General features: G+C 40.2%; 1 protein-coding gene across 1 annotated transcript in view; it reads left to right on the top strand.

The window, feature by feature from the left end:
- The first annotated feature begins 4,347 nt into the window (after positions 1-4,347).
- The window catches only part of BRI3 (brain protein I3), a 35,609-nt gene continuing 17,307 nt past the window's right edge, over positions 4,348-22,649 (top strand). Inside the window, exons 1-2 of the mRNA XM_074281082.1 lie at positions 4,348-5,483; positions 8,005-8,104. Of these exons, the coding sequence (XP_074137183.1) occupies positions 5,288-5,483; positions 8,005-8,104 (296 nt within the window). The 5' untranslated portion in view covers positions 4,348-5,287. The remainder of the gene's footprint in view (positions 5,484-8,004; positions 8,105-22,649) is intronic.

The following is a 22,649-nucleotide window of genomic DNA, read 5'->3' on the forward strand; positions in this document are numbered from 1 at the left end:
CTCTCTCTGGATTTGGTTGACATTTTCCATCTAAATTTTATTGGGACTGTCTTGGATCACTGAACTGCTGAGAAGTAAGTCCATCATAGTTAATCGCTGCACAATCTTGCTGTTGCTATGTATGTTTTCCTGGTTCTGCTTGTTTTGCTCAGCCTTAGTTCATGTAAATCTTTCCAGGTATTTCTAAAATCAGTCTGTTCATCATTTTTTTATAGAACAATAATATTCCATTACTTTCACAAACTACAACTTATTCAATCATTCCCCAATTGATGAACATCTACTCTTTTTCCAATTCCTTGCCACCACGAAAAGAGTTGCTACAAACATTTTTGCACATGTGGGTCCTTTCCCTTCTTTTATGTTTTTTTTGGGAATACAAGAGTCACTGCTGAATCAAAGGGCACTCACAGTTTTATATCCTTTGGGCATAGTTCCAAATTGCTCTCCAGAATGTTTGCATCTAAAGATAGTTTTAAACATTCATTTTTGTAACACAAAGTGTTTCAAATTTTTCTCCTTCCATTCCTTACCTTCCCCTTCCCCAAGACAGCAAGTGATCTGATGTAGGTTAAATATATGCAATTCTTTTTTTTTTTTTTTTTTTAAAGCTTTTCAACATTAGCCCTTGCAAAACCTTGTGTTCCAGTGTTTCCCCTCTTCTCCCATCCTCCTCCCCTATATGGCAAGTAGTCCAATATATGTTAAACATGGTAGAAAAATATGCACTTTAAAAAAATGTATTCCACATTTGTCATGTTGTACAAGAAAAATCAGACCAAAAGGGAAAAACCACAAGAAAGAAAAACAAGCAAATAAACAGGCAAAAAAATCCATATTTAATCTCCATAATACTCTCTCTGGATATGCATTGCATTTTCCAATTGAGAAATGAAATGGGAAGAAGGCTGCTTTGATTGGGCTATACAGTATGGAAAGGAAAATGATGCATAATGAAGTTGAAAAGGTATGTTGGAGTGAGGGGGTGGAGGGCTTACCAAAAAAGAGAAACTTATATTTGATTCTGTAGGCAATAGAGAATCACCGGAGTTTACTGATTAGAGGAGTGACAAAGTCAAAATTGTTCTTTAGGAAAATCATTGGCAGACCTCTGTAGGATGTAATGAAGAGGAAGAGACATTGATTAGAAGATGGTTGCAGTGGTCCAGGAAAGGGGTGATACTTGAACAAGGGTGATGACTATATAGGGGATGATTTGAGAGATTGGATTTGAGAGGTATTATAGAGATAGGAATGGTAAAATTTGACAACTGCTAAGATATGTAATATGAAAGAGTGAAAAGTCAGAGAGATGCTGAGGTCTTGCACCTGGGTGTTTGGAGGGATGGTAGTGCTTTTTTTATATGGAGTCCCAGGTTTTAGCTCTGGTAGTTCTGTAACTATAATCCTGCACATTTTTAAAAAGGCATTAAAATCTGCAAGAAAGTTTAGTACAACAGACATTACACTGGTGGTGCATTCTAAGAAGCTGGGTTTAAGCCGCTCCTCTGACACTACTTATGTGATTTTGGGCAAACTATTTAATTTTCTTGGGCTTCACTTTTTTCATATGTAAAATAAGGGCGTTGGACTCTATGACCTTAGCAAAATTTGATGCACAAAAAGGGAAGGTGGCTTGCATAGGAGCTGAGATCTGGTGACAGAAGGAACATTACACTTCATCTAGTCTGACTTCCTAATTATATGGAAGATTAAATTGGAGAGGTTAAATTGCAATTTCCCATTTGGGACTGGAAATGCTAGGTGACAGGCAATTACCCTGCAAAGGGACAAACCATGTGAGCATGATGATGAATTCTCTTCATAGCTTGTATCTGTCTACGTCACATCATTCTTTGGGGGCAGCTCCAGAAGTCAGGTTCCTCAGTCACTTCGATTATGTCTAACTCTTTGTGACCCATCTGGGCTTTTCTTGGCAAAGATACTTGAGTGATTTACCATTTTCTTTTCTAGCTCATTTTAGATGAGGAAACTGAAGCAGAGCAATAATTGTCTGAGGTCCAATCTGAACTCAGTTCTTCCTGACTCCACCTAGCTGCGCCGTGTGTGCAAATCAGTCAAGAAGCTTTTATTGGGCACCTCACTGTGTGCTTAGTAAATGTGCTAGCTGCTGAGCAGATCAATAGAAAGAATAAAAATCCCCGTTCTCAATTATGTTCTAACTGAAGAATCAACCAGGACATATATGAATTTATATAGGATAAATATAAAGAGAAGGGTACACAGTAGTTAAATGCGACGCGCACGTTTGGGAAGGATCGGGAAGGCTTTCAGTAGAAGCTGGTGTTTGAGCTGCTGCTTGTGAGTAACATAGAACAGACCAGTTTGGAGTGAGTGTTCAGCTATGTTCCAAAGATAGGCCGGGGCCAGATTGTGAATTAAAAACTAAATAGAAGATAAACATGGAGGACATTATAAAGTGGGGGGAATAATTGGAAGGAAATCGGCAGGAGTTCCAGGACTGGCTGGACTTTTCAGCCAGCGTCTGGGCTCCCCATTCAGGGCCTCAGTGCAGGGGGAGCCTGCCCATTCCCGAAGCCTGGGGAAGAGGGCTGCCCCCTCCTCCAGCCAGGAACGAGGCCTCCCTTCCTTCCTCTCAGCTAATCTTTGGTTTGCTTTTGGACTAGGAGGAGCCGTGTGGAGCTCCAAGGTTGAGAGCTCACAGCAGGCCCAGATCGGAGTGGCCCCTTCTGCAATGAGCCTCCCTCACCGATCCTTATTTCGGGGATGGGGATGGTGTGAGAGAGTGACATTAGAAAAGGGGTCTGGTCCCAGTGTGTGGGATAGGACGCGTGGGCCACATGGGCGCAGGGGCCTGGACCAGGTGAACCTTTTCACATGTGGCCCAGGCCCGTGTGGGATTGTTTATGGAGTGTGTGTGTACTGGGGAAATCACAAACTGTGTGAATCACAGATTTAGAGTTGGAAGATTCTTCTCAAGTAAGTCCCTTCATTTTTATACAGGATACAACTGAGGTAAAATTATTTGCCCAAGATTTAAAGACATCTAGGGGGATTTGAACAAAGATCCTTTGACTAGAGCTTGTAGTCTTAATTTAAGATTGGGGATCTATGCAAGTCTAGGCTTGAGGCTTGGTGTTTATAGGGTGTGGGTATACAGGAATGGAGACCCTGGGGAGTCATCCCCATCACAGGTCAGGGGATAGATAGGTGTTGATTGAGGATTTATGTGTGTGGGGGAGGGGCTTCTCTGGAGCCCGTTACTGGGTGTGTATATGTGGGCAGCCAGAAGGGGGACCCTCTGAAAGGCAGACGCCATATGGGGTGTGTGGGTGTGGGTGTAGGGGCGCAAGCGTGGCTCAGCCCTGTGGGGGGGTTTGTGTGTGTGCGCTGTTGTGTATTTGGAGTGGAATTCTATAGAAGTGAGAGATGCAAGATGTGTTTGAAGTGTGTGTACCTGGGAATGAAAACCTTGCCCAGTCAGCCTGGGGTCGTGTGACGTATGAATCTGGACTTACTCATGTGTGGGGGGTGAATGAGAAAGTGAAATTCCAGAGTTTCCCGGGCCTTGGGCGGGTGGGAATGGAGGGGGGAGGGGTGGCCCCGTGTGTGCCATGTGAAGGGGGAGGAGAGGGAACGGTGACTAGGAGTCAGCCACCAATGGGGGGTTTTTGTTGTGTGTGTGTGCTTGGGGGCTCTGAAGATGTGTAGTTTTGTGTATTGTGAGTTGTTGTTGTGTGTGTGGGTGACTGGCACCCTCGGGCATATTCACAAGGGTCTAGAAATATGATATTGTGAGTGGGGACGGAAAAGGATCCCCTCTGGGAGTCGGCCAGCACGTGGGCTGTTTGTATCCGTCTGTGGATGGGGTGAGACCGAGGCCTCGGCCCCGGCCTGGAAATGTGACTGTGTGTGGGGGCGGTGTGTGTCCATGTGGAGGAAACGGAGTTCCTGTGGGAGCTGGCCGCTGTGTGTGTGTGTGTGTGTGCGCGCGCGCGTGTGCATATGCGTGTGCGCGCGCACCCCTGTTAAGGCTGGGGACCCTCCTGGAGACTGGCTCTCCTCGGGGTGGGGGTGGGGGCTGACTGAGAGAAGTGTGCCAAGTCTAGATCGGGCGTGATTGGCTGTGGGGCGCGTGTGTGTGAGGCTACTGAGGGAGGCGGCCTTGCTCAGGCTTGGGGATGTCCTCTTGAATTCGTGGAGAGAGCACTCCGTTCTCCGGAGTCCCCCGGGGAGCGGGGATTCGCACGGGCTGTGTGGGGAGCGGGATGGGGAGGCGGCTGCTCCGCAGGGCGGGGGTGCGTGTGACTGGTCGGTGTAGCGCGGCTGTCCCTGGGAACAGCGGGGGGGCGTGCCCTGGGGATATCACCTGCGTCGGGCCAGGGATCACCTAACAAGGAAAAGGGGGGATGGATCGGTAATCTAGGATTTGAATTGAAACCAGGGAGCCGCGGGAAAAGGTGAGTGGGTGTTCCCAGGGGTCTGGGGCATGGATCAGCTTTTTCGGTCCGGAAGGAGAAGAGGGAGAGAAGACCGACTCTTACTCCCCCAGTCCCACCCTCGCTCCCATCACTGGGGGGAGAGACCCAACAGGTGGAGGGAAAGGAAAGCAAGCGGCTGGCCGAACGCACGGCTCCTTTAAGACTCTTCTCCTTTGCTCCCGCCCCCTTTTCCCCTTCCCCCAGCTTAGGCGGGCGAGTCGCCGCGCCGGGGAGCAGCGCCACGTGACCCCCAGTCTTGTGACCCGCCTGGGAAGCGGGAGCTGTAGAGGCAGCCTGAGCACTTCGGCTTGGGGGCGGGAGGGGTGGGAGCGAGCACCTCTCGCGCGCTCCAGTTTTTCTCTGCCCAGCCCAGCCCGAGAGAGGGAAAGCACGCGCTCAGGCGCGCGCCACTCCCCCTCCTCTGCTCACCCTCCTCACCTCCCTTCTCTGGAGTTCGAAGGGCTCGGGTGCTCCCAGCCCGCTCTTCCCCAGCCCCCGCGCCCCGCGCGCCACGCCTGCCCCTGCGCGCGTGCCTGCCTAGCCGCGCGGCTTTGCTTCTGGCATTGCCGCTTCGCTGCGGGGAGGGCGGCGGAAGAGCCGGAGGAGGGAATCCCCCCTCTGCTCGGGGGACAGGGGCGGGGGGAGTGGCGTGCGGGCTTTCCCTGTACTGCAGCCTCGGGCCGCCGCGAAGTTGGGAGTTTCGAACCCAGGAGGAGAGCGAGGAGGAAGCAGCAGCAGCAGCTGGGGCACTCGCTGGCCCGCCTCACTTTTTACCCTCCCTCCCCTTCGTTCCCTTCTTCCGCACCCTCGCCCCTTGCCCCGCCATGGATAACAAGCCTCTGCTGCAGGAGCGACCACCTGCCTACAACCTGGAGGCCGGCCAGGGCGACTACGCGTACGGGCGGCACAACTACGGGGCCATCCCGGTCGCCCCTGCCCAGCCCGGGCTCCAGCCGAGCTTCCAGCCGGGCTACCAGCCCGGTTTCCAGCCCCCGCCGCCTTACTCTTACAACGTCGCAGGTGGGTCGCTTCCCTCCAGTGCCAGGGATGCCACCTCGGATGTGGGGGTAGGGGGAGCGAAGTTTGCGATCCACTAGTCCCCTCCCCCCTTCTCTAGAGTGGGTGGGGTCCCGTTTGGGTGTCGGGATGTGTGTGTGGTGGGGGCCCTGGGAGAAGAATACGGTGGTTGGGGGACGTTTGCCGACTCGCACAGGGACGAAGGAAAAGTCGGAAACTTGTTTATTTTTCACACTAACTTCCACCCTTCTCTCCTTCCTCCCTTCGGAGATACTCCGGGCTTCAAAGTTTCCTGTTTTGATGCAGCTGGAGTTGCTAGACCTTTCTGCCTCCGAGCTGCATTTGTCCCTTCTGTGTGCGAGAACTGCAGGCAGCCCGGGTGCCGGAGGCCAGAGCTCCTTGTCTGGAAGCTTTCCAGGACGCCCGGGCTCGCGCTGGGTAGGGAAGAAACTTTGAAACCTTCTGGGGATGGTGGAAACCAACCCTTGGAATGACGCCCCTTGTAGTGCTGCTCAGCCACCAGTGCGCTCCAGTCTGGCCGGGGCGGGCTGGTTTTTAATCCGCAGCGTGCCCGCTTCTCTGTATTGTGAGGTGGCGAGACGGATTGCAGCCCTCTTCCCGGGTTAAGAACGAACGCTTCTGGATTGCTGAAGTCTCCTGGCCCTAATGGGAACTATTTATCAGCAAGTGTCAATTACGCTCCTGGCCTGTAGAATATCCGCCTCAATCGCCAGGGAAGGAATTATTCATAACAGTCCTGAAGAAACATCTAGAGCCCCGTGGGCTCTGGCCTAGGGTGAGGCGCCTCACTTCTGAAGCACTCGGAGTAAGATTAGTTAACCTATACTTCCTCGGTGTGGCTCTGGCCTCTGCCTTCCCTTCCTCCCCTCTTTGTCTCTTTTGAACGGGAGTAACGTTCTCCAGAGCTCTTGGAAGAAAGAACTCCCCGTACGGAGAACTCTCCCAGGACAGGTCCAGATTGTGACTTATCCCTGTTACTTGTTCTCACTGCTACCAATCTACTCCCGCTTCACTCCTAAGAAAAGGAGGGAATCTCAATGCAACCCTGGAAGTCAGGCTGTCTGTGGAGAGGATAAAATCGAGTAATTTTTGTCTGCTTCTGGGGGTTTTAGTTAGTATTTGTGTTGGTTTGTTGAGAACTGGTACTTGCCGAGTACAAGAATCCCTCATATCTTTCACGTGGGTTGTTGTCCCCACTAACATCAGATTTCATCTTATTGTCCACATGTGGTTGACGGCCTTTATAAGTTGCTGTAGTTAGGAAAAAACCTCACCTGGTGGCCAGCCCTCTGGTGACAGCCTTTCCAAACTTAGCTGGGCCGTTCCTTCGAGGACAGCCTGTTAACCCAGCCTGTCCAGCTCCGAAGGCCCTGCCAGACAGGGCTTGTGCTCTCCTGGCAGCCCTAGATAGCACAAGGTCACTCTGCGTGCCACCCTCAGACGAGGGCGTTAGCAGAAGCTTTGCTTAATATGGCAACTGTTTTAAAGGATTAGAAAATGGGCAAACTTTATTTGAGTCCTGGGTTTGTAGTTTCGACATATTTAAACCCTTGCACCCAGGGTTTCTGCGTTTTGGTGCTCTCTCTGATGATGGGGAAATAAATACTTGTGCTTTTCTGGCACCTCTATGACTAACTTTCTAACTTCCTTTATTTTGCCTGGAGATTTTAGTTGTATATGTAGTTTCCTTTAAGGAGAGAGTTAAGTTGTGAAATTATTAAGTGATCTCAGTCGTTGGCTTGAGAGAATGCACTTTTGGAGGTGGCTGCCTTCCTCCTTCTTCACCTTGTTTTTAGTGCTCGGGTTACTGTTTAACTTGAAAAGTGAACCTGAAGTCAAACTGGTAAGCTTTACTGACACATCCTGTCACCATCTGAACGCAAATGTAAGATAAACTTTAGGCTACTGGTTAAAATTGTGATAAATGGTCTTCGAATCTAGCTAAAGTGAACTTTTTAAAGGTAATTCCTCTTGCGCTGCTGTACTAAACCTGGATGTGCCTTAAAAAGCGAGTTAGCCAGCTCAAGGAAGCCTGTTACACTGGCTCAAATGTATGTGTTGGAGTGCATTTGAAACTTAATTTGAAATACTTTTTTGCTAATATGTGATAATTAGTGTAATGGTCTTTGTACCATCCACCTTAGAATTGTGAGGAAACTGGCTTCATACATCTTATATCAAGATTCTAAGTTGTTACCATTGTGATTTAAATGTTCCACCTTGAAATTAAGTGTTTATTATTACAGACGTAAGTAGCTATCTTTAGACCTGGTAATGAACATTATACAAACCCAGGTGATTTCCCCCATTCTGTTTTTTGTTATTGAGATATACTATACAATATGCATATTGTAAGACATCTTTCTTTAGGAAACTGCCATTTTTGCTTTTTTATTTACTTTCTCAATTAAGGGTCAGGGAACTTACAATGGAGTTTTATGAAATATTATAATTTTTTTCTTTCCTCTTTCCTTCTCTTGGATGTGATGCTTGTTCCTGACAGGTCGGCCTGCATATGCACCTGGATCCTACAATATTCAACCACAAGGTGTGTTCCAGCCTTCCAGTGCCATAGTAGTTGTTGGAGGTTGTCCAGCCTGCAGGTATGGTAGCTCTATCTACATTGAATTATTAAGAGAGTGATTTTTAAATTTTATATACATCTGGACCCTTCCTACTGTTCCAGTTTTCTTAGTTACTTCCTTTTGTGCACTTTGTGATACAGTGACACTGGCTGCCTTCCTATTCTTTGAAAATGATGCCCCATCTCCAGACTGCAGGGTGTCCTCCATATTTGAAATGCATTTCTTGTTTACCTCCTACCTCTTTGCTTCCTGTGGAACTCAGATCAGGTCTCACCTTCTTAAGGAGACATTTCTCTGTTGTTTTCCCACCTCTTCCTTAACCCCCCCCCCCCATTGGATCTTTTCTCTGAGATTACCTACCATATTTTTCTTCTGAGTCATGTCTTCTCTCCTTCCCCCTCCCCCAGGCAAGGATTATCTTCCCCCCCTCCAACTATGAGCTTCTTGAAGGCAGGGATCATGATTTTGCCTTTATATTCTCAATCCTTGATATAGTGTCTGGCACATAGTTAATACTTAATATATATTGGTTGACAATTGGCTGAAACCAATTTAAACATATTCACGGGGGCAGCTAGGTGGCGCTGTGGATAGAGCACCAGGCTTGAATTCAGGAGGACCTGAGTTCAAATCTGGTCTCAGACACTTAACACTTCCTAGCTGTGTGACCCTGGGCAAGTCACTTAACCCCAGCCTCAAAAACAAACAAACAAACAAAAAACATTCACTCAAAACCTAAAAAGACGAAATTATTTGGCACATAAGGAAAAAAAAAGCTATAACTGTTCTCATAATTTCAATTGATGGATGATCTGGCTCGTTGTTTTGAGAATATGCAAACCATCTAATGTGAGCTACTTCAACTTCTTTCTCTCTGTCTCAGCATTACATTTTCTTCATCTTCTTAGTGTCACTCTTCCTTTCCAAGGTTTACTTATGTGCATGTGTTTGCAAATCCATTTTTTTCCTCTCTTAAGTAATTCCAGTCCATTAATTTATCCATCCTCTTTCTTGCAAAATGATTCTCCCTCCACTGACTCTTCTGCCTAAAAATAGGCTCAGGTGTTCCTTATTTTCTTCCCTCTCCATGCTTTCTTGACTCTCTTTCCATTTATTGCCTAGCTTATGCACACTTCCTGTTGCCTCTTCCTCAACATCTGATCCTTCCACTGCTTGCATTCTTTCTTCTACTTTCATCAATCAACTGAAATAACTTTCAGAAATAGCCATTACTATCCCTACTACCAAAGCTAACAAGATTTTCCTAGGTTTCATTCTTTTTGATTTCTCGGCAACATTTGATACTTACTACCTCTTCCTTTGAATTTTTATTCCTTGGTCTTTTTGCCTTTCTATTACTGCAGTCTCTCTTCAATGACTCCTCATACTCCCTTTAATTCTGTTTTCTATCTTTTCGTTTCTTTACTTTTTCCTCTTAGACAAATTCATCTACTCAGCTATTGAGTCCTAAATTGATAGCTCTAAATATTAGTCCTTCACATTTTCATGGATGGTTAGCAAGAAAACCAGGTAGAAATAGCCTATGGGCAACTCAGTATTATTCAAAGGGAACTTCTGCCTCTGTAAACCTCTTCAGAATTCCTATGTTTGTTAATGGCACTACTATTTTCCAAATGATTTTGCCCATGAAACATCTCTTTCTTCCTTTCTATTCTCATTGGTAGCTTAAATGAATCTTAAGATAATTTCTTGGAAGTATATCATTATCTTAACCATTATCTTCCTGACTTCTAGTCTTTACCCTACATAATCTATCCTCTATGCCAACTTTTCTGGTTATGTTATTCCTTTAGTCAAAAATTTTCAATTATTTCCTTTCTTTAGAGATTCAAATCCAGCTCTTTAGTATTACATTCTAGGCTTGCTACAAACTGTTTCTTACTCACATTGACAGCTTTATCTTCCATTATTTTCTTAAACACATGTAATCTATGTGCTAGTCAAGTAATACTCACTCTTTCTTGAACGTGTTTGCATTGTTCTGCCTTTATTCATCTGTGTGCTTTTTCCTTTCTCTTGATTGCCTTTCTTCCTCTATTCTGATGCTGTCTCAACCATCTATCTATCTTTTTAGTTTAATGCCACTTTACTCTCTATAAAGGCTTTTGAACACTACATGGGGATTAAGCCATAACTTCTTTCAACACTTTTTTTCTCTTTTAAAATTTTTTAGTTAAGAAAGCATTTTTTTTTCCAATTCTCATCCCTTCTCTGTCTCCTCCTCTCCCCATAGGTAGTAAAGAAAAAGAAAACAAAATCCTTATGTCAGATATTCATATTTAAGTAAGATAAGTTCTCACATTGGCCACATCCCAAAATATATGTTTCTGCATCTAAGAATTTATTACCTCACTGTCAGGAGATGGAAAAGAAGTATCCTCATTAGTCCTCTGGGCCAATATTAGATCATTTCATTATTTTTCAAAGTGGTTTGTCTTTACCATGTTATTTTTATAGAAATTGTTTATTTGGTTCTGCTTGTTTTACTCTGAATTGATTTATATAAGTTTTCCCCAGTTTTCTCTGGGACTTTCAGAATTTCTTATAATAATTTCTTATAATTTAATAGTATTCTATTATAGTCATATATAATTTTTGTATATGTGGGTTCTTTTTTTTTTTTTTTTCCTTCTTCTTTGGAATATGGATTGATAGCGGTATAACTGGCTAAGTATACAGTTCAGTGACTTGTGAGGCAGAGTTCCAAATTGTTTTTCAAAAATGGCTGAACCAGAGTGACTCTACCAACAGTACATTAGTTTGTCTATTTTTATGCAGCTTCTCTTAACATTTGTCATTTTCCTTTAATGTTAACTTTGCTGATCAGATAGGTATGTAAAGATTTTTTTCTGAATTGTTTCATTTTTATCTCTGTGTGTGTGTATGTGTGTGTATATATTTTATTTCCCCTCACTTTTGAAGGCAGAAACCATGTAGCTTTAGATTTCTAAGGCATCTTAGAAAGTACCTTTTTTTTTTTTTTTTTTTTTAATTAAGCTCAGTATGCTTCTTAGACATTATGAGAAATTCTTCTTGTGTCTAGTTATTTGTACTTTATTGTCCCAGAGAAGTTAAGATATGTGAATATTTTAACCTGGATCGCATCTTTTTTTTTTTTTTTTCTTCTATTTTTGATTCACCTACATACCTCAGAAAACTTAAAAAACTCATAAGCTTTTTTTTACTTGAAATTAATTTTTTTCATAAAATTGAGGAAATTTATTCAAGTGAGATGTTTAGGAAATAAATATTCTGACTCATTTTTAACTAAATTCAGTGGGAGAATTAAATGTGATTGTTACCTATTCATCATAGGAGGTGTCAGTGACTTTTGGAAACTCTTTCTTTGGAGAAATGTAGGAAACCCCACTTTACTGGGATATGTTTGTTTTGAACAAAATCCTAAAAAAAATTTTTTTTTAAATGATTAGAAATACATTCCTGCTGGCTCTTTTTTGCAGTATTAATAGTAACATTACTCAAACAAGGAATCAGATGCAACATTGGAAGCACCCTTTCCCCCAATAAGGTTATATTATTCAGTGAAGTTATATTAGTAAACACAGATAGTGTTATGGTAGCACTACTATTTAAGGGAAGTAGGTGAATTGTTTTTTATTATGGTGATTGTGTGGGTTAAGAACTTGGCTTTGTAGACCCAGGAGACTTGATGTAGGGGATGGGTGAAATGAGGTAGACCACAGTGTGGTTCTGTTATGTGATAAGATACTTCTTTGACTTTTCTATAGTTCTGAGTCAAAAGAAGGCATTGAATTATTGGCATTTATATTTTAATGGATCTGTAGATCTCATTAGTTCAATTACTCTCCCATTTGATGTAAATCTCCATCTATGCACACCTATGTAGATTTAGAAGGAGCTGGTAGCACAGTGGGTACCACTGTAGACCTGGAGACAAGAAGACCTGAATTCAAATGCAGCCTCAGACACTTGTTAGCTGGTTATCCTGCAGAGTTACTTAGCTTCTGTCTGCCTCAGTTTCCTTGGGTTCACAACCTAAGTGTTCTTGATTCTTCACTACCTTCCTCCTACCTCCTGTATCTATTCTGTCCCTTAGATCTGACGATTTCACTTTTGCAGCATCTCTGGTTGGTCTTCCCCCTATCTCCCAAACTGATACTGTTCTGTAGTAGGTCTAATCTCTCAACTGGACTGACAGTACTTTGCTAGTGGATCTGCCTAGTTCAAGTCTCTCCCTGTTCCTTTGTTCCATCACCAGAATGATTTTGCTGAAATGCAGGTCCAACCCTAGAATCCTTCCTACTAAATAAACTCTAGTGGCTCCCTTATGGACTCCAGGATCAAAAGCAAAATCTTCAGTGTGGCATTTAAAGCCCTTCAAAACCCACCTTCCTACCTTTCCAATCTGACACCTTGCTTATTCCTTCCTCATCATATTCTTCAAACCAGCAACTGGCCTCCTTGCTATTTAATAAATCTTTCAGCCCTGGACATTTTCTTGACGGACCCACATTTCTGTAATGCACCTTACTCCTTTTTACTGGCTTCCTTTATTTGTTGTTTAATGGACTCTTCGCATTTGGGCTTTTCTTGGCAAAGATCCTGAAGTGATTTGCTGTTTTCTTTCTCTGACTCATTTGACAGATGAGGAAACTAAGGCAAACAGGTTGTTGCTCAGGGTCACACAGCTAGTAAGTGTTTAAGGACAGATTTGAACTCAAGGAGTCTTTTTGAGCCCTGGCACTGATTCATCTAGCTGCCCAAGGCCTCCTTTATAAAGTCTCTTAAAACACATCTTCTATAAGAAGTCTTTCCCAACCCTTGTTAATTCTTTTTTTTTTTTTTAATTTAGCTTGTTTGTATGTATAGTTTTTATTTGTTGTCTCCATTAGATTGTAAGCTCCATGAAGGCAAGGATGGGCTTTTGCCTCTTTTTTTGTATCTCTAGCACATAATGTTTATTGATTGACAGCTACTCTCAAAGTTGATGTGAGGATCAGATGAGATAATAATTATAAAATGTTTAATGCAGTTTTTAGCACAAAGTAGGGATTTAATAAATAATTGTTCTTTTTCCCATATGTCTTTCAAAGAGGAGCTGCCTAATGTCCTGGAAGTCATTCTCTTGGACTTGTAATATGTGGAGGCCATTGTAGCAGTCAGACTATCTATCTATTCACTACAAGATTGGGCTACTTCCTTTTCTAAACCAACATTTCCAGTAAAATATCTTTTATGAGTTAGTATAATTGGGAAGTATACCTCTGCATTATCTACTTACAGGTTAATTCTGACTATTCTAGTCTATTGAGATAGAAAAGTTTGAGAATGAAATTCAACAGAAAGAGAAATACTCAGATGAATGAATAGTATTGGGGAAGTGACACCTTGTTCTAGAAAGATTTTTGGAATGCTTGTAGGACATATGATCATGAATGAATTGAGGGTTTATGTTAAAGACCTGACATTTTCCCTAAGGGAGAATACATTCTAATACAAAGTAGGATAAAGTTGAACTGTATACTGTCAGTCTGGGTATGTATGATTACATTATGATAATCAAATCATTCATATACAACAATGGACCTGATCTAAAGTGAGGGCAATTTGAAATTGCATAATCTATTTAAATTCTTGTTTGGCTTTGAAATACTGTTAGAGAATTCTATCAAGTATGCACTCATTTTTAATTTAGACCCTGCCTAAGGTTAGTCCTGGTCTACAGATCCCTGAGATTGAGGTGTTGGTAGTAACCTTCCATAGTAAATTTGGGAAGCTCAGAAGAGGGTACCGGAAACATAATGCACTGTTGTGGATCCATTGCTTATGAGATGTTTATGCTACATTCAGTTCAAGAAATCTAAAAGGCATTTAGGAGACTTAACTCTGGAGAGAAGAGCACAGGGCTGGAGGCATAGCTCTGGGAATTACTTGCAGAGCTGACAATTGAATCTATGGGAGCTGATAAGGTAATCAAGTGTCACTGTGTAAAGTGCTAGAAGAGTAGGGCCAGGACTGAATGATGCAGATAAAGAACTGGGGAGCGGGGGAGAAGTTCGATAGAGAGGCTCTAACCTCAGGAGTCAGGAAGTGTCCTTTAGACTTTCCTTTTAGAAGGAAATATGTCTGAGGTCAAAAACCAAAGCCTAGATCTCTGGGTTACTAGTTGTTTGCTTAATTATGAAAGTTGCCTTACCCCATTTCCTGAAGGGATGAGAATTAGAGTTCTGACTCTCCTAAGTTTGTTTAGTGATTAACCTTACCTGTGGAATCCCATTCTGTAGGAATTAATGTATTGATCACTGGCAAGTCCCTTTGACTGATTACTCCCAAAATTTGTTGGAACTGGTCTGAGAAAGAATTCTTGAATAGCTTTTGGAGATTTGGTGAATCCTATTAAGAGTCAAATATCAACTCAAATGTTGTTTTTAACTTATTTTAACCTTTTTCTTGTTTAAGATTATTGAAATTCAAACTAGCTTTCAAAATTTGCCTGCTTATTTGTGTTTGTTTTTGGCCCTCCTGTTCTCTTTTCTTCGTTTAAAAAAAAAAAAAAAGCTTTAATGATCACTCTCTACTCCCCCTCTTTTTTGTTATCACATCTTCCTAACAGTCCTTCCTCATTGGAGAGGAAAGAAAGAGAATGCCCTTAAAACAAGCATGCATAGTCCAGGGGAACAGATCCCCTCATTGCCTCTGACCAAAAATGTGTGTCTTAGTCTGCACCTTGTCAAGAAGTGAAATAGCATGCTTCTTTCTCTCTTAGTCCTCTGGTACTGTAGGTGGTCACTCCATTGATCAGAGTTCTGAAGTCTTAAAAAATTGTTTTTCTTTATACTTCTTATTATTGCATAAAGTATTTCTTGGTTCTGCTTACTCTGCATCAGTTGATTTTTCCATGTTTCTCTGAAATTGTGTCTTTTTCCATTTCTCATAGTGTGGTTATATTGCATTATATTCATATACCATAATTACCCCAATTAATGGGCACCTTTCTTAGTTCCCAGTTTTTGCTAATATGAAATGAGCTGCTGTACATATTTTTTGTACATTTGGGCATTTTTCCTCATTGATCTCTTTTTGGGACATAGAACTCTAGTAATGGTATTAGCTGGGTTAAGGGTTATGCATAGCTTAGTTAAGTTTTGGGGCATAGTTCCAAATTGCTTTTAGAATGAGTGGAGAATTTTATAATTTCAGCAATAGTGGTTCAGTGTTCCTGCTTTCCCAAAACCTGTCCAACAGTTGTGATTTTCCTTTTTTTGATAAATTTTGTCAATCTAATGGGTGTGAGGTGGAAGCTAATTTCCTTTAATTTGCATCTCTCTAATTGTCTGATTTGGAGCATTTTTTTCCCCTTTGGTATGGTTCTTGATAGCTTGCATTTGAAATTGTCTGTTCATATCCTTTTCCTGGAGAATCTCTCATATTCTTATAAATTTGACTCAGTTCTTCTCTTGGATATGAGACTGTTATGAAAGAAACTTGTTGCAATACAATTTTTTTTTTTAACCTCAGTTACCTGTTTGTTTGTTTGTTTTTCCTTCTAGTTTTAACTGAAGTAGTTTGAATAGTTTCTTAAAGAATTTTGAAAGCTTTGGTGGCAGATTTGTATTGGTTAGCTTCTATATTGTTGGAGATAGAAAGCATTTCTTGTACTTTTCCTCCATATGCATTGGATTATATAATCTTACAATAATGAGGGTTTGTTAAGAATCTGATTTTATTTGATGAGGGTATGATGCTTCTGTTGATTCTGAGGGAAGGTATAATCTATGCATGCATTTTAGGGTGATAGCTTCTAGGAAGGCATCTCAAATCCTATGCAGGTCTCATACATTTCACAAAATATGTGTTCTTTTAGCCAGATGATTATATAATTGTATTAAGGAAGAAAAAATTTTATATTGACATGAAAATAAGTGATACATATTTAAAACAAACATTTGAATCTTATGTTCTAAGTAATCAGACTGAGTTGCTCTGTATCCTAATCATAGGTAATTAATTAGCCTAAAGGTCATTTTGGCATGGAAGAGGAAAAGTTACTCATTCCCCTCACTTTAATCCCTTTCCTTGCTTCCTTTCATTTTTAGCATATTTCAGTATGATTAGCTTTTTATTGAAATATAAGTGTATATATGGAGGAGGAGACTACTATAGGAAAGTGAGGGTTGGTGTCCCAGCAGAGAACCTAAAGTGTTAGGTGAGCAGAAAATAATTGGTTGTTTTTGGTTTTATTGTATCCCTTTTCCCATTCTGAATATTCTTTATTTTTGTGGTTTGAAGATAGTATTCCTAAAGTTGTATTCCCAATACTTAGATTACTATATTTCCTTTTTTTTAAAAATCTGAAATTTTTCAGTTGACAGACAAATCATTCTCTTGTCAAATAATTTTTCTAATCACCTTTGTTAAGTTGAAAGTGATTCTAGTATAACTTCTTAGTGTAGTAATGAGGTTGAATAATCGTATTTTTGTTATTGATCAACTTTAGTTGTGTCTGACTCTTCATGACCCCATTTGGGGTTGTTTGGGGTTTTTTGTTTTCTTTTTTTTTGGTGAAGATGCTGGAATAATGATTTGCCATTTCCATCTCCAGCCTGCCTAGAGTCACCCAGCTAATGAGTGTCTGGCCACATTTTGAACTCAGAAAGGTGAGACTCTTCCTGACTCCAGGCCTAGCACTCTCTCTCAGTAGCATTTTGTGTAGGGCTTTGCTGTGAAGTTAAATAATATCATCTGTTCTCGTACTTGCTGTCACTTGGAAAATGTGGTTGGTGGTGTGATGGTGATAGCAGTATTGGATGGCCTCTCTCCTAATCCAGTAATAAGCAAGATCAGTTTTGGTTCATGTTAACTGCTTGGCCATACTTTCTCAGAGGTCTCCTGGTCGGACTTTGGTCACCAGTTGCAATTCAGCCTTTTTAATTCTGACTGAATGCAGAGAGAGGGATAATTGGGAATTGTCAACCCTGCCTTGCCAGCTTTTGAAACTAGCAGGACCAGTAGAATCTTTTCAGTTGAGAGGCTTTGCAAAAACAAGTTACTTATGAGATCTGAACTTCTAAGTTAGATCTGACCTCTTTTTGAGGTCATAGCATCATTGACTCTTAAAATGTCAGCTGACCCTTTTCAACTACAAAGTGATTCAGGCCAGTTCCATTAGATTTGTGAAGAGAGCCATATGCACCCAGAGTGAGGACTGTGGGGATGAGGGTGGATCACAGTATAGTATTTTCATTTTTTAAATTGTTATTTGCTTGCTTTTTGTTTTCTTTCTCATCTTTTCCCTTTTAGATTTAATTTTTCTTTTGCAGCATGATAATTGCTGAAATAGGTATAAAAGAATTGCACATGTTTAACATATATTAGATTACTTGCCCTCTGGGGGAGGGGAAAAATTTGGAACACAAGTTTTGCAAGGATGAATGTTGAAAATTATGCTTATGTTTTGAAAGTAAAAAAGTTTTAATAATAAATAAAAAACTGGGAAATATTTTTATACTGTCAGATTAGATCATATGGGGGGGGGTCACTTAGTTTAACTACTTTTTTTTATTAGTAGGCAGGGTTCATTTATCCAGATGTAGTATATTAAAGTAACATCTACAATATTAATAACTAGTAGCATATGACTACTTTAATATCAGTATAAAAAGCATTTAAGAGAATGAGCTAATCACATACTTAGTGATGTGTTAACTGAAAATATGTAAAGGAAATAGGAAAGCTTTCATTATCATGATATTCAACAGTAAATATCTTCACAGGTATAGAATCAAGTAAAAATGTGGAAAGATTTTAAAAAATTGTCATCTGACCTAATATTTATCTGAATCTAGGTTATAAATAAGTATTTTATTTGGGTTGGGTATGATGATACATATGGATTATTACTGAGTTACTTGTGTCTAGGGTTTGAGAATATTCTCTGTACTTGATTACTCTTAATCCATTTGGTCCATCTGAGTCTACATCTTCCATTACAGTGTTAGTATTCTGTGAGGAAAATTTAATTCTCTAGGACCACATCTTTGACAATTACATCCTAAGCAAGACCCTGCTCCTATCTGCTTAAGCCTGGTTTTTACTAAGGTAATACTATACTAAAAACAGCTTATTGTTTAAAATCCAAGTGATTTGATTTGTATGCTAATTCATATGGTGCTTTATATTTGTATTTTAAGCAAAATTTTGAAATTAAATAGCATAATACAGCATCTTTTTTTATTTGCTTATTTTATGTGTGTGTGTGTGTGTGTGTAAAAGATACATGTATACATACACATATGTAGTACATAAGTATTAACAAGTATTCATGAATTTTGTTTTACTTTAGTGTTTTTTAGCATACATAATACTGGAAGGGACCTCAACAGTCATCTTATCAGTCTACTCTTCCTTTCTCCTTCATTTTTACAGTTGAAGATATTAAGGTCCTGAGAGTCTAAGTTACCTTTGCCTACATCATAAATATCAAAGGTAGAGTTCCAACTCATTTTAATAACTTCCAAGTCAATTTTTATTCACTATAATATATAATTTTCCATTTTGTAGTTGACCACTTGTTAACAGAAGGGAAGAAGGTATATTTTAATTACTGTCAATGATGTCAAAGTACTGAATTTAGATGACCAAAGTGTATATATAACCCCTTTTCTCTTGATTGGAATTTCATTAATATAGAGAAGTGTTTATTTGGTATTTAAATTTGTTTCCTATTAAAATTCTTAGGAAGTAGCAGCAGAACAAATCCTTAATCCTTATCACTACCCTAGGAAGTAAGTGAATTGGTGAGAAGTCTTGAAGTCTCTTCTCTCTTTTTTTTTTTCCTATTTGTTTCTCTCTCTCACTTTTCTTCTCTTCTCCCCCTTTCCAGTCCCTTGCCCTCCTCTTCCTCTCTCCTTAACTGAGCAAAGGTACCTTGTGGTTTTGAGGTTATTTAATGTTATCCTCAAAAGGTATACTTAGAGCAATCTTTTGGGATCAATTTGTGCTCTTTCAAGCCTCAAACAAGGGTGTTTTCTTTTGCCAAATGAGTTTGTGATACTTAGAGATTGTACTTTTGTCTGTATACCAATAGCTTTCAAAGATATCTTTTGGGTAAATGAAGGATATTTTACTAGATTAGTCCTCATATAAGCATTGGATTTGTGAAAACGAAGCTCTTGTGGCTGCAATGTAATGCCATTATTTCCTTACATGAAAGCTAATTCATTATACTGTAATATATAGCAATGTGTGTAGCCTTATTATTATTATTATTATTACTGCAGTCCTTCATTTGTAAATACTATCTGCAAATGACTGGGTCTGTTCTGCCCCAAATTGGAAGAAAAAGTTTCTGTTGGAATATATATTTTTGCAGATAGATAGAACAGAGCTAAACTTATTCCTACTGTCTCCTTTTGACCTATTCAACTCAAGATCAGGTTTTGTACTTGGTTAATAAGTTTTGTACTCAGTTAATAAGTTAGCCCATTTACTTTTTTTTTTTAAGTTTGCCCATTTTTCCCCCCTCTGTATCCCATTTTCACTAGTCAATTTGGCTTCTGCTCTTGAGAAAATGAGAAACAGAGAAATTCTTTCTTTAATAAGATTTTGATATTTGAAGTCTCTTAGGGGTATTTTAGTTCATATAGTTAAAAAAAAATTTTAAATTAGAGTTTATTTTATGCTCATAGAAGATCTGCCTTTTCTCCCTAGAATATCTTTCTTTGTTAGGATTACTAAGTGAGAACTGAGGTTTTCTGGACAATTACAAGGTGAGAACTCAGGTTGACTTGATAGAGGGGGCAAGCTCATTGGCTGGGGTGGTTCTTCCCAGAAGCCCTTGCATTATCCCACGCCCATTCTCTGGGAGAATAAAAGAGAGGACTCTCAGAGAAAGAAGAGGACTCTGAATTGCATCAGGCTTGACGGGGCTCTCTGCAGGAAGGGAAGTCACTTCTTTGGACAAGAGTTAACAGCAACTGCCTGGAGACAACGGTTCATTACAGGAAGAAGAATCTGTCGGAGAGATTTGAGTAGAAGACACAGCAGATCTCTTCCCAGAGAGCGATCCAGCAGCTTCTGGAGACGACAGCTCACTACAATTGGCATCCACACGTGGGGCAAGGACTTTTGCTTATCCTGACAAGAGGAGCTAGACCAGACCTTCGCATTTCTTACCTCTACTCCCAATCAGTTTCCTATTCTGTAAATGATCCAATGTGGCCAAAATAATGGTCTTCAAATCTGGGGGAAGGGGGGGGCTAGTGTGAGTTTGGGCATTTCTTTCTGATGGGTAGTGAGGTAAGGGGGAAGTGAGAAAGAGAGTCTATGTTTGTAAATAATAGCTTCCCCAGACTTCCCTTTTCTTTAGTCTTCTTGACAGAAACCATCTCAAGTTTAAATGTGGTTTGATGGAGAAGCTTTCTATGTTAACTAATCAGATGGAACTTCTTCTGCTTCCTAACAAGGCCATAGACTGAAAACCAAAGCAAAAAAATCATATCCCTTACTGTAGGCCTTTGCAAACTTGACTCTTCACTTCCTAGGAGGTTAGAGACTGAAAGACTTTGAAAGGGAGATCAGAGAGAGGAGGAGAATGGAGAGACATTTTGTCCTTGATGATTGCTTACACAGTTGTCTATTTATGACTGATAATGAAGGGCAAAGGGCCAGTTGTTCCTGTGGCTTTCCTTTGGAACAAAAAGCTCAGACCGATTCTCAAAACTTGGCCCCTTTAAGCCCTAAAAGACATTTAGTGCTTTATAGAAATACGAGGATCAGCTCATCTTCTAGAGAGGTTTTTTTCCTGGAGATTGTAGCTAAGACTTTTATTATGAAAGATAATCTTTAGATGATTGGCGGCTCTTTGAAAACTTTCTAGCTGTCAATTCCATGCAGAGAAAATTATATCTGTGTGTGTGTGTGTGTGTGTGTATGTGTGTGTGTGTGTGTATACATATATATTAATGATATATTACGTTAATGATAATGACATGATAATAATATGTTAGTTATAGAGATTAGGAATTTCATTGCTTTAGGGTACTCCCTGGAAACTTCTACTAGTGAATCTACAGTTTTACAAGTTTTAAGAGCTGCTTATGATAACAGATTTTAAAAATCTATACAAAAGCATATTAAAATTCAGATGACTGCAAGAAAAAAGTAATCCAGGGTGATTGACCTATTTGGCCTTAGAGTATAAATTACAAATTCTAAATTTGCTCTTGTAGTGAAGAAAGCATTGATTTATGTTAAATCCTATAAAGGCTGTATTCTTGTTAATAAAGAACAACCAATAATGTATTACTGGGGGAGGGTGAGTTCTTTAGTGGTTTGACACTGTTAAATAGATCCTGCTTCCCCCTGTTTACTTTAATTCTACCTTCCTGCTATGTGCTGCCTTCTAGAACACAAATCATTCCTGGTATTCTTTCTAGGGAAGTTCAGGCAAGAAACTCAGTAGGAAAATAAGAATTTCCAAGAGTATATTCAAGCTGACAATTGTATCCCAAAATGACTCCTGGGTACAAAGGGATAATTTTTGTATATGATCATCCCGTGAATCTTTGTACTACTTGCTATTTTTACATTATTTTAGCTATTAATACAATCTCCGAATAAAGTTTATTTTAAAGGACTTGGGCAGATTTGCAAGCTCAGGTTAGGGAGAAAGTAGCTTTTGATTTCTCCCTGACTCTGAGTTGGATGACCTCAGTCATTCAATGTTCTGATATGTGATACTTTGTATTGGTGCTAGATCTAGGAAGAACCTTAGAAACAAGTCTTTAAATTAGTAAACTTTTAAGTTAGATTTGGAAAAAGATAGAGCCAAGTCTTTTAGATATTAGTAAGAAAGCATATCATTTTAAAAAGTTTTATTTATTTTTTTAAAGCTTTTTGTTTTCAAAACATATGCATGGATAATTCTTCAACATTGATCCTTGCAAAACCTTGTGTTCCCTCTTTCCTCCACTCCCTCCCCAGATGGCAAGTAATTCAATATATGTTAAATATTGTTTTAAAAAATATTAAATCCAATATATGTATACATATTTATACAGTTACCTTGCTGTATAAGAAAAACCAAATCAAAAAGGAAAAAAAATGAGAAAAGAGTGAAAAGAGTGAGAATGCTATGATGTGATCTACACTCAGTTCCCACAGTCCTCTCTCTGGATATAGATGGTTCTCTTCATCACAAGATCATTGGAATTGGCCTTAATTATCTCATTGTTGGAAAGAGTCATGTCTATCAGAATTGATCATTTTATAATCTTGTTGTTGTGAACAATGATCTCCTAGTTCTGCTCATTTCACTTAGCATCAGTTCATATAAGTCTCTCCAGGCCTCTTTGTAATATTTTTATTTTTATTATTTTTGATGGTATTTTATTTTTTCAAATAACATGCAAAGATAGTTTTCAGCATTCAATGTTGCCAAACCTTGCATTCCAATTTTTTCTCCTCTTCTTCTCTCTTCCTCTTTCCTCAAGACAGCAAGCAGTCTGATTGATAAAGGTTAAATGTGTGCAATTCTTCTAAATATTCATCATGCTGAGCA

Source organism: Sminthopsis crassicaudata, chromosome 1 (assembly GCF_048593235.1).
Source record: "Sminthopsis crassicaudata isolate SCR6 chromosome 1, ASM4859323v1, whole genome shotgun sequence".
NCBI lineage: Eukaryota > Metazoa > Chordata > Mammalia > Dasyuromorphia > Dasyuridae > Sminthopsis > Sminthopsis crassicaudata.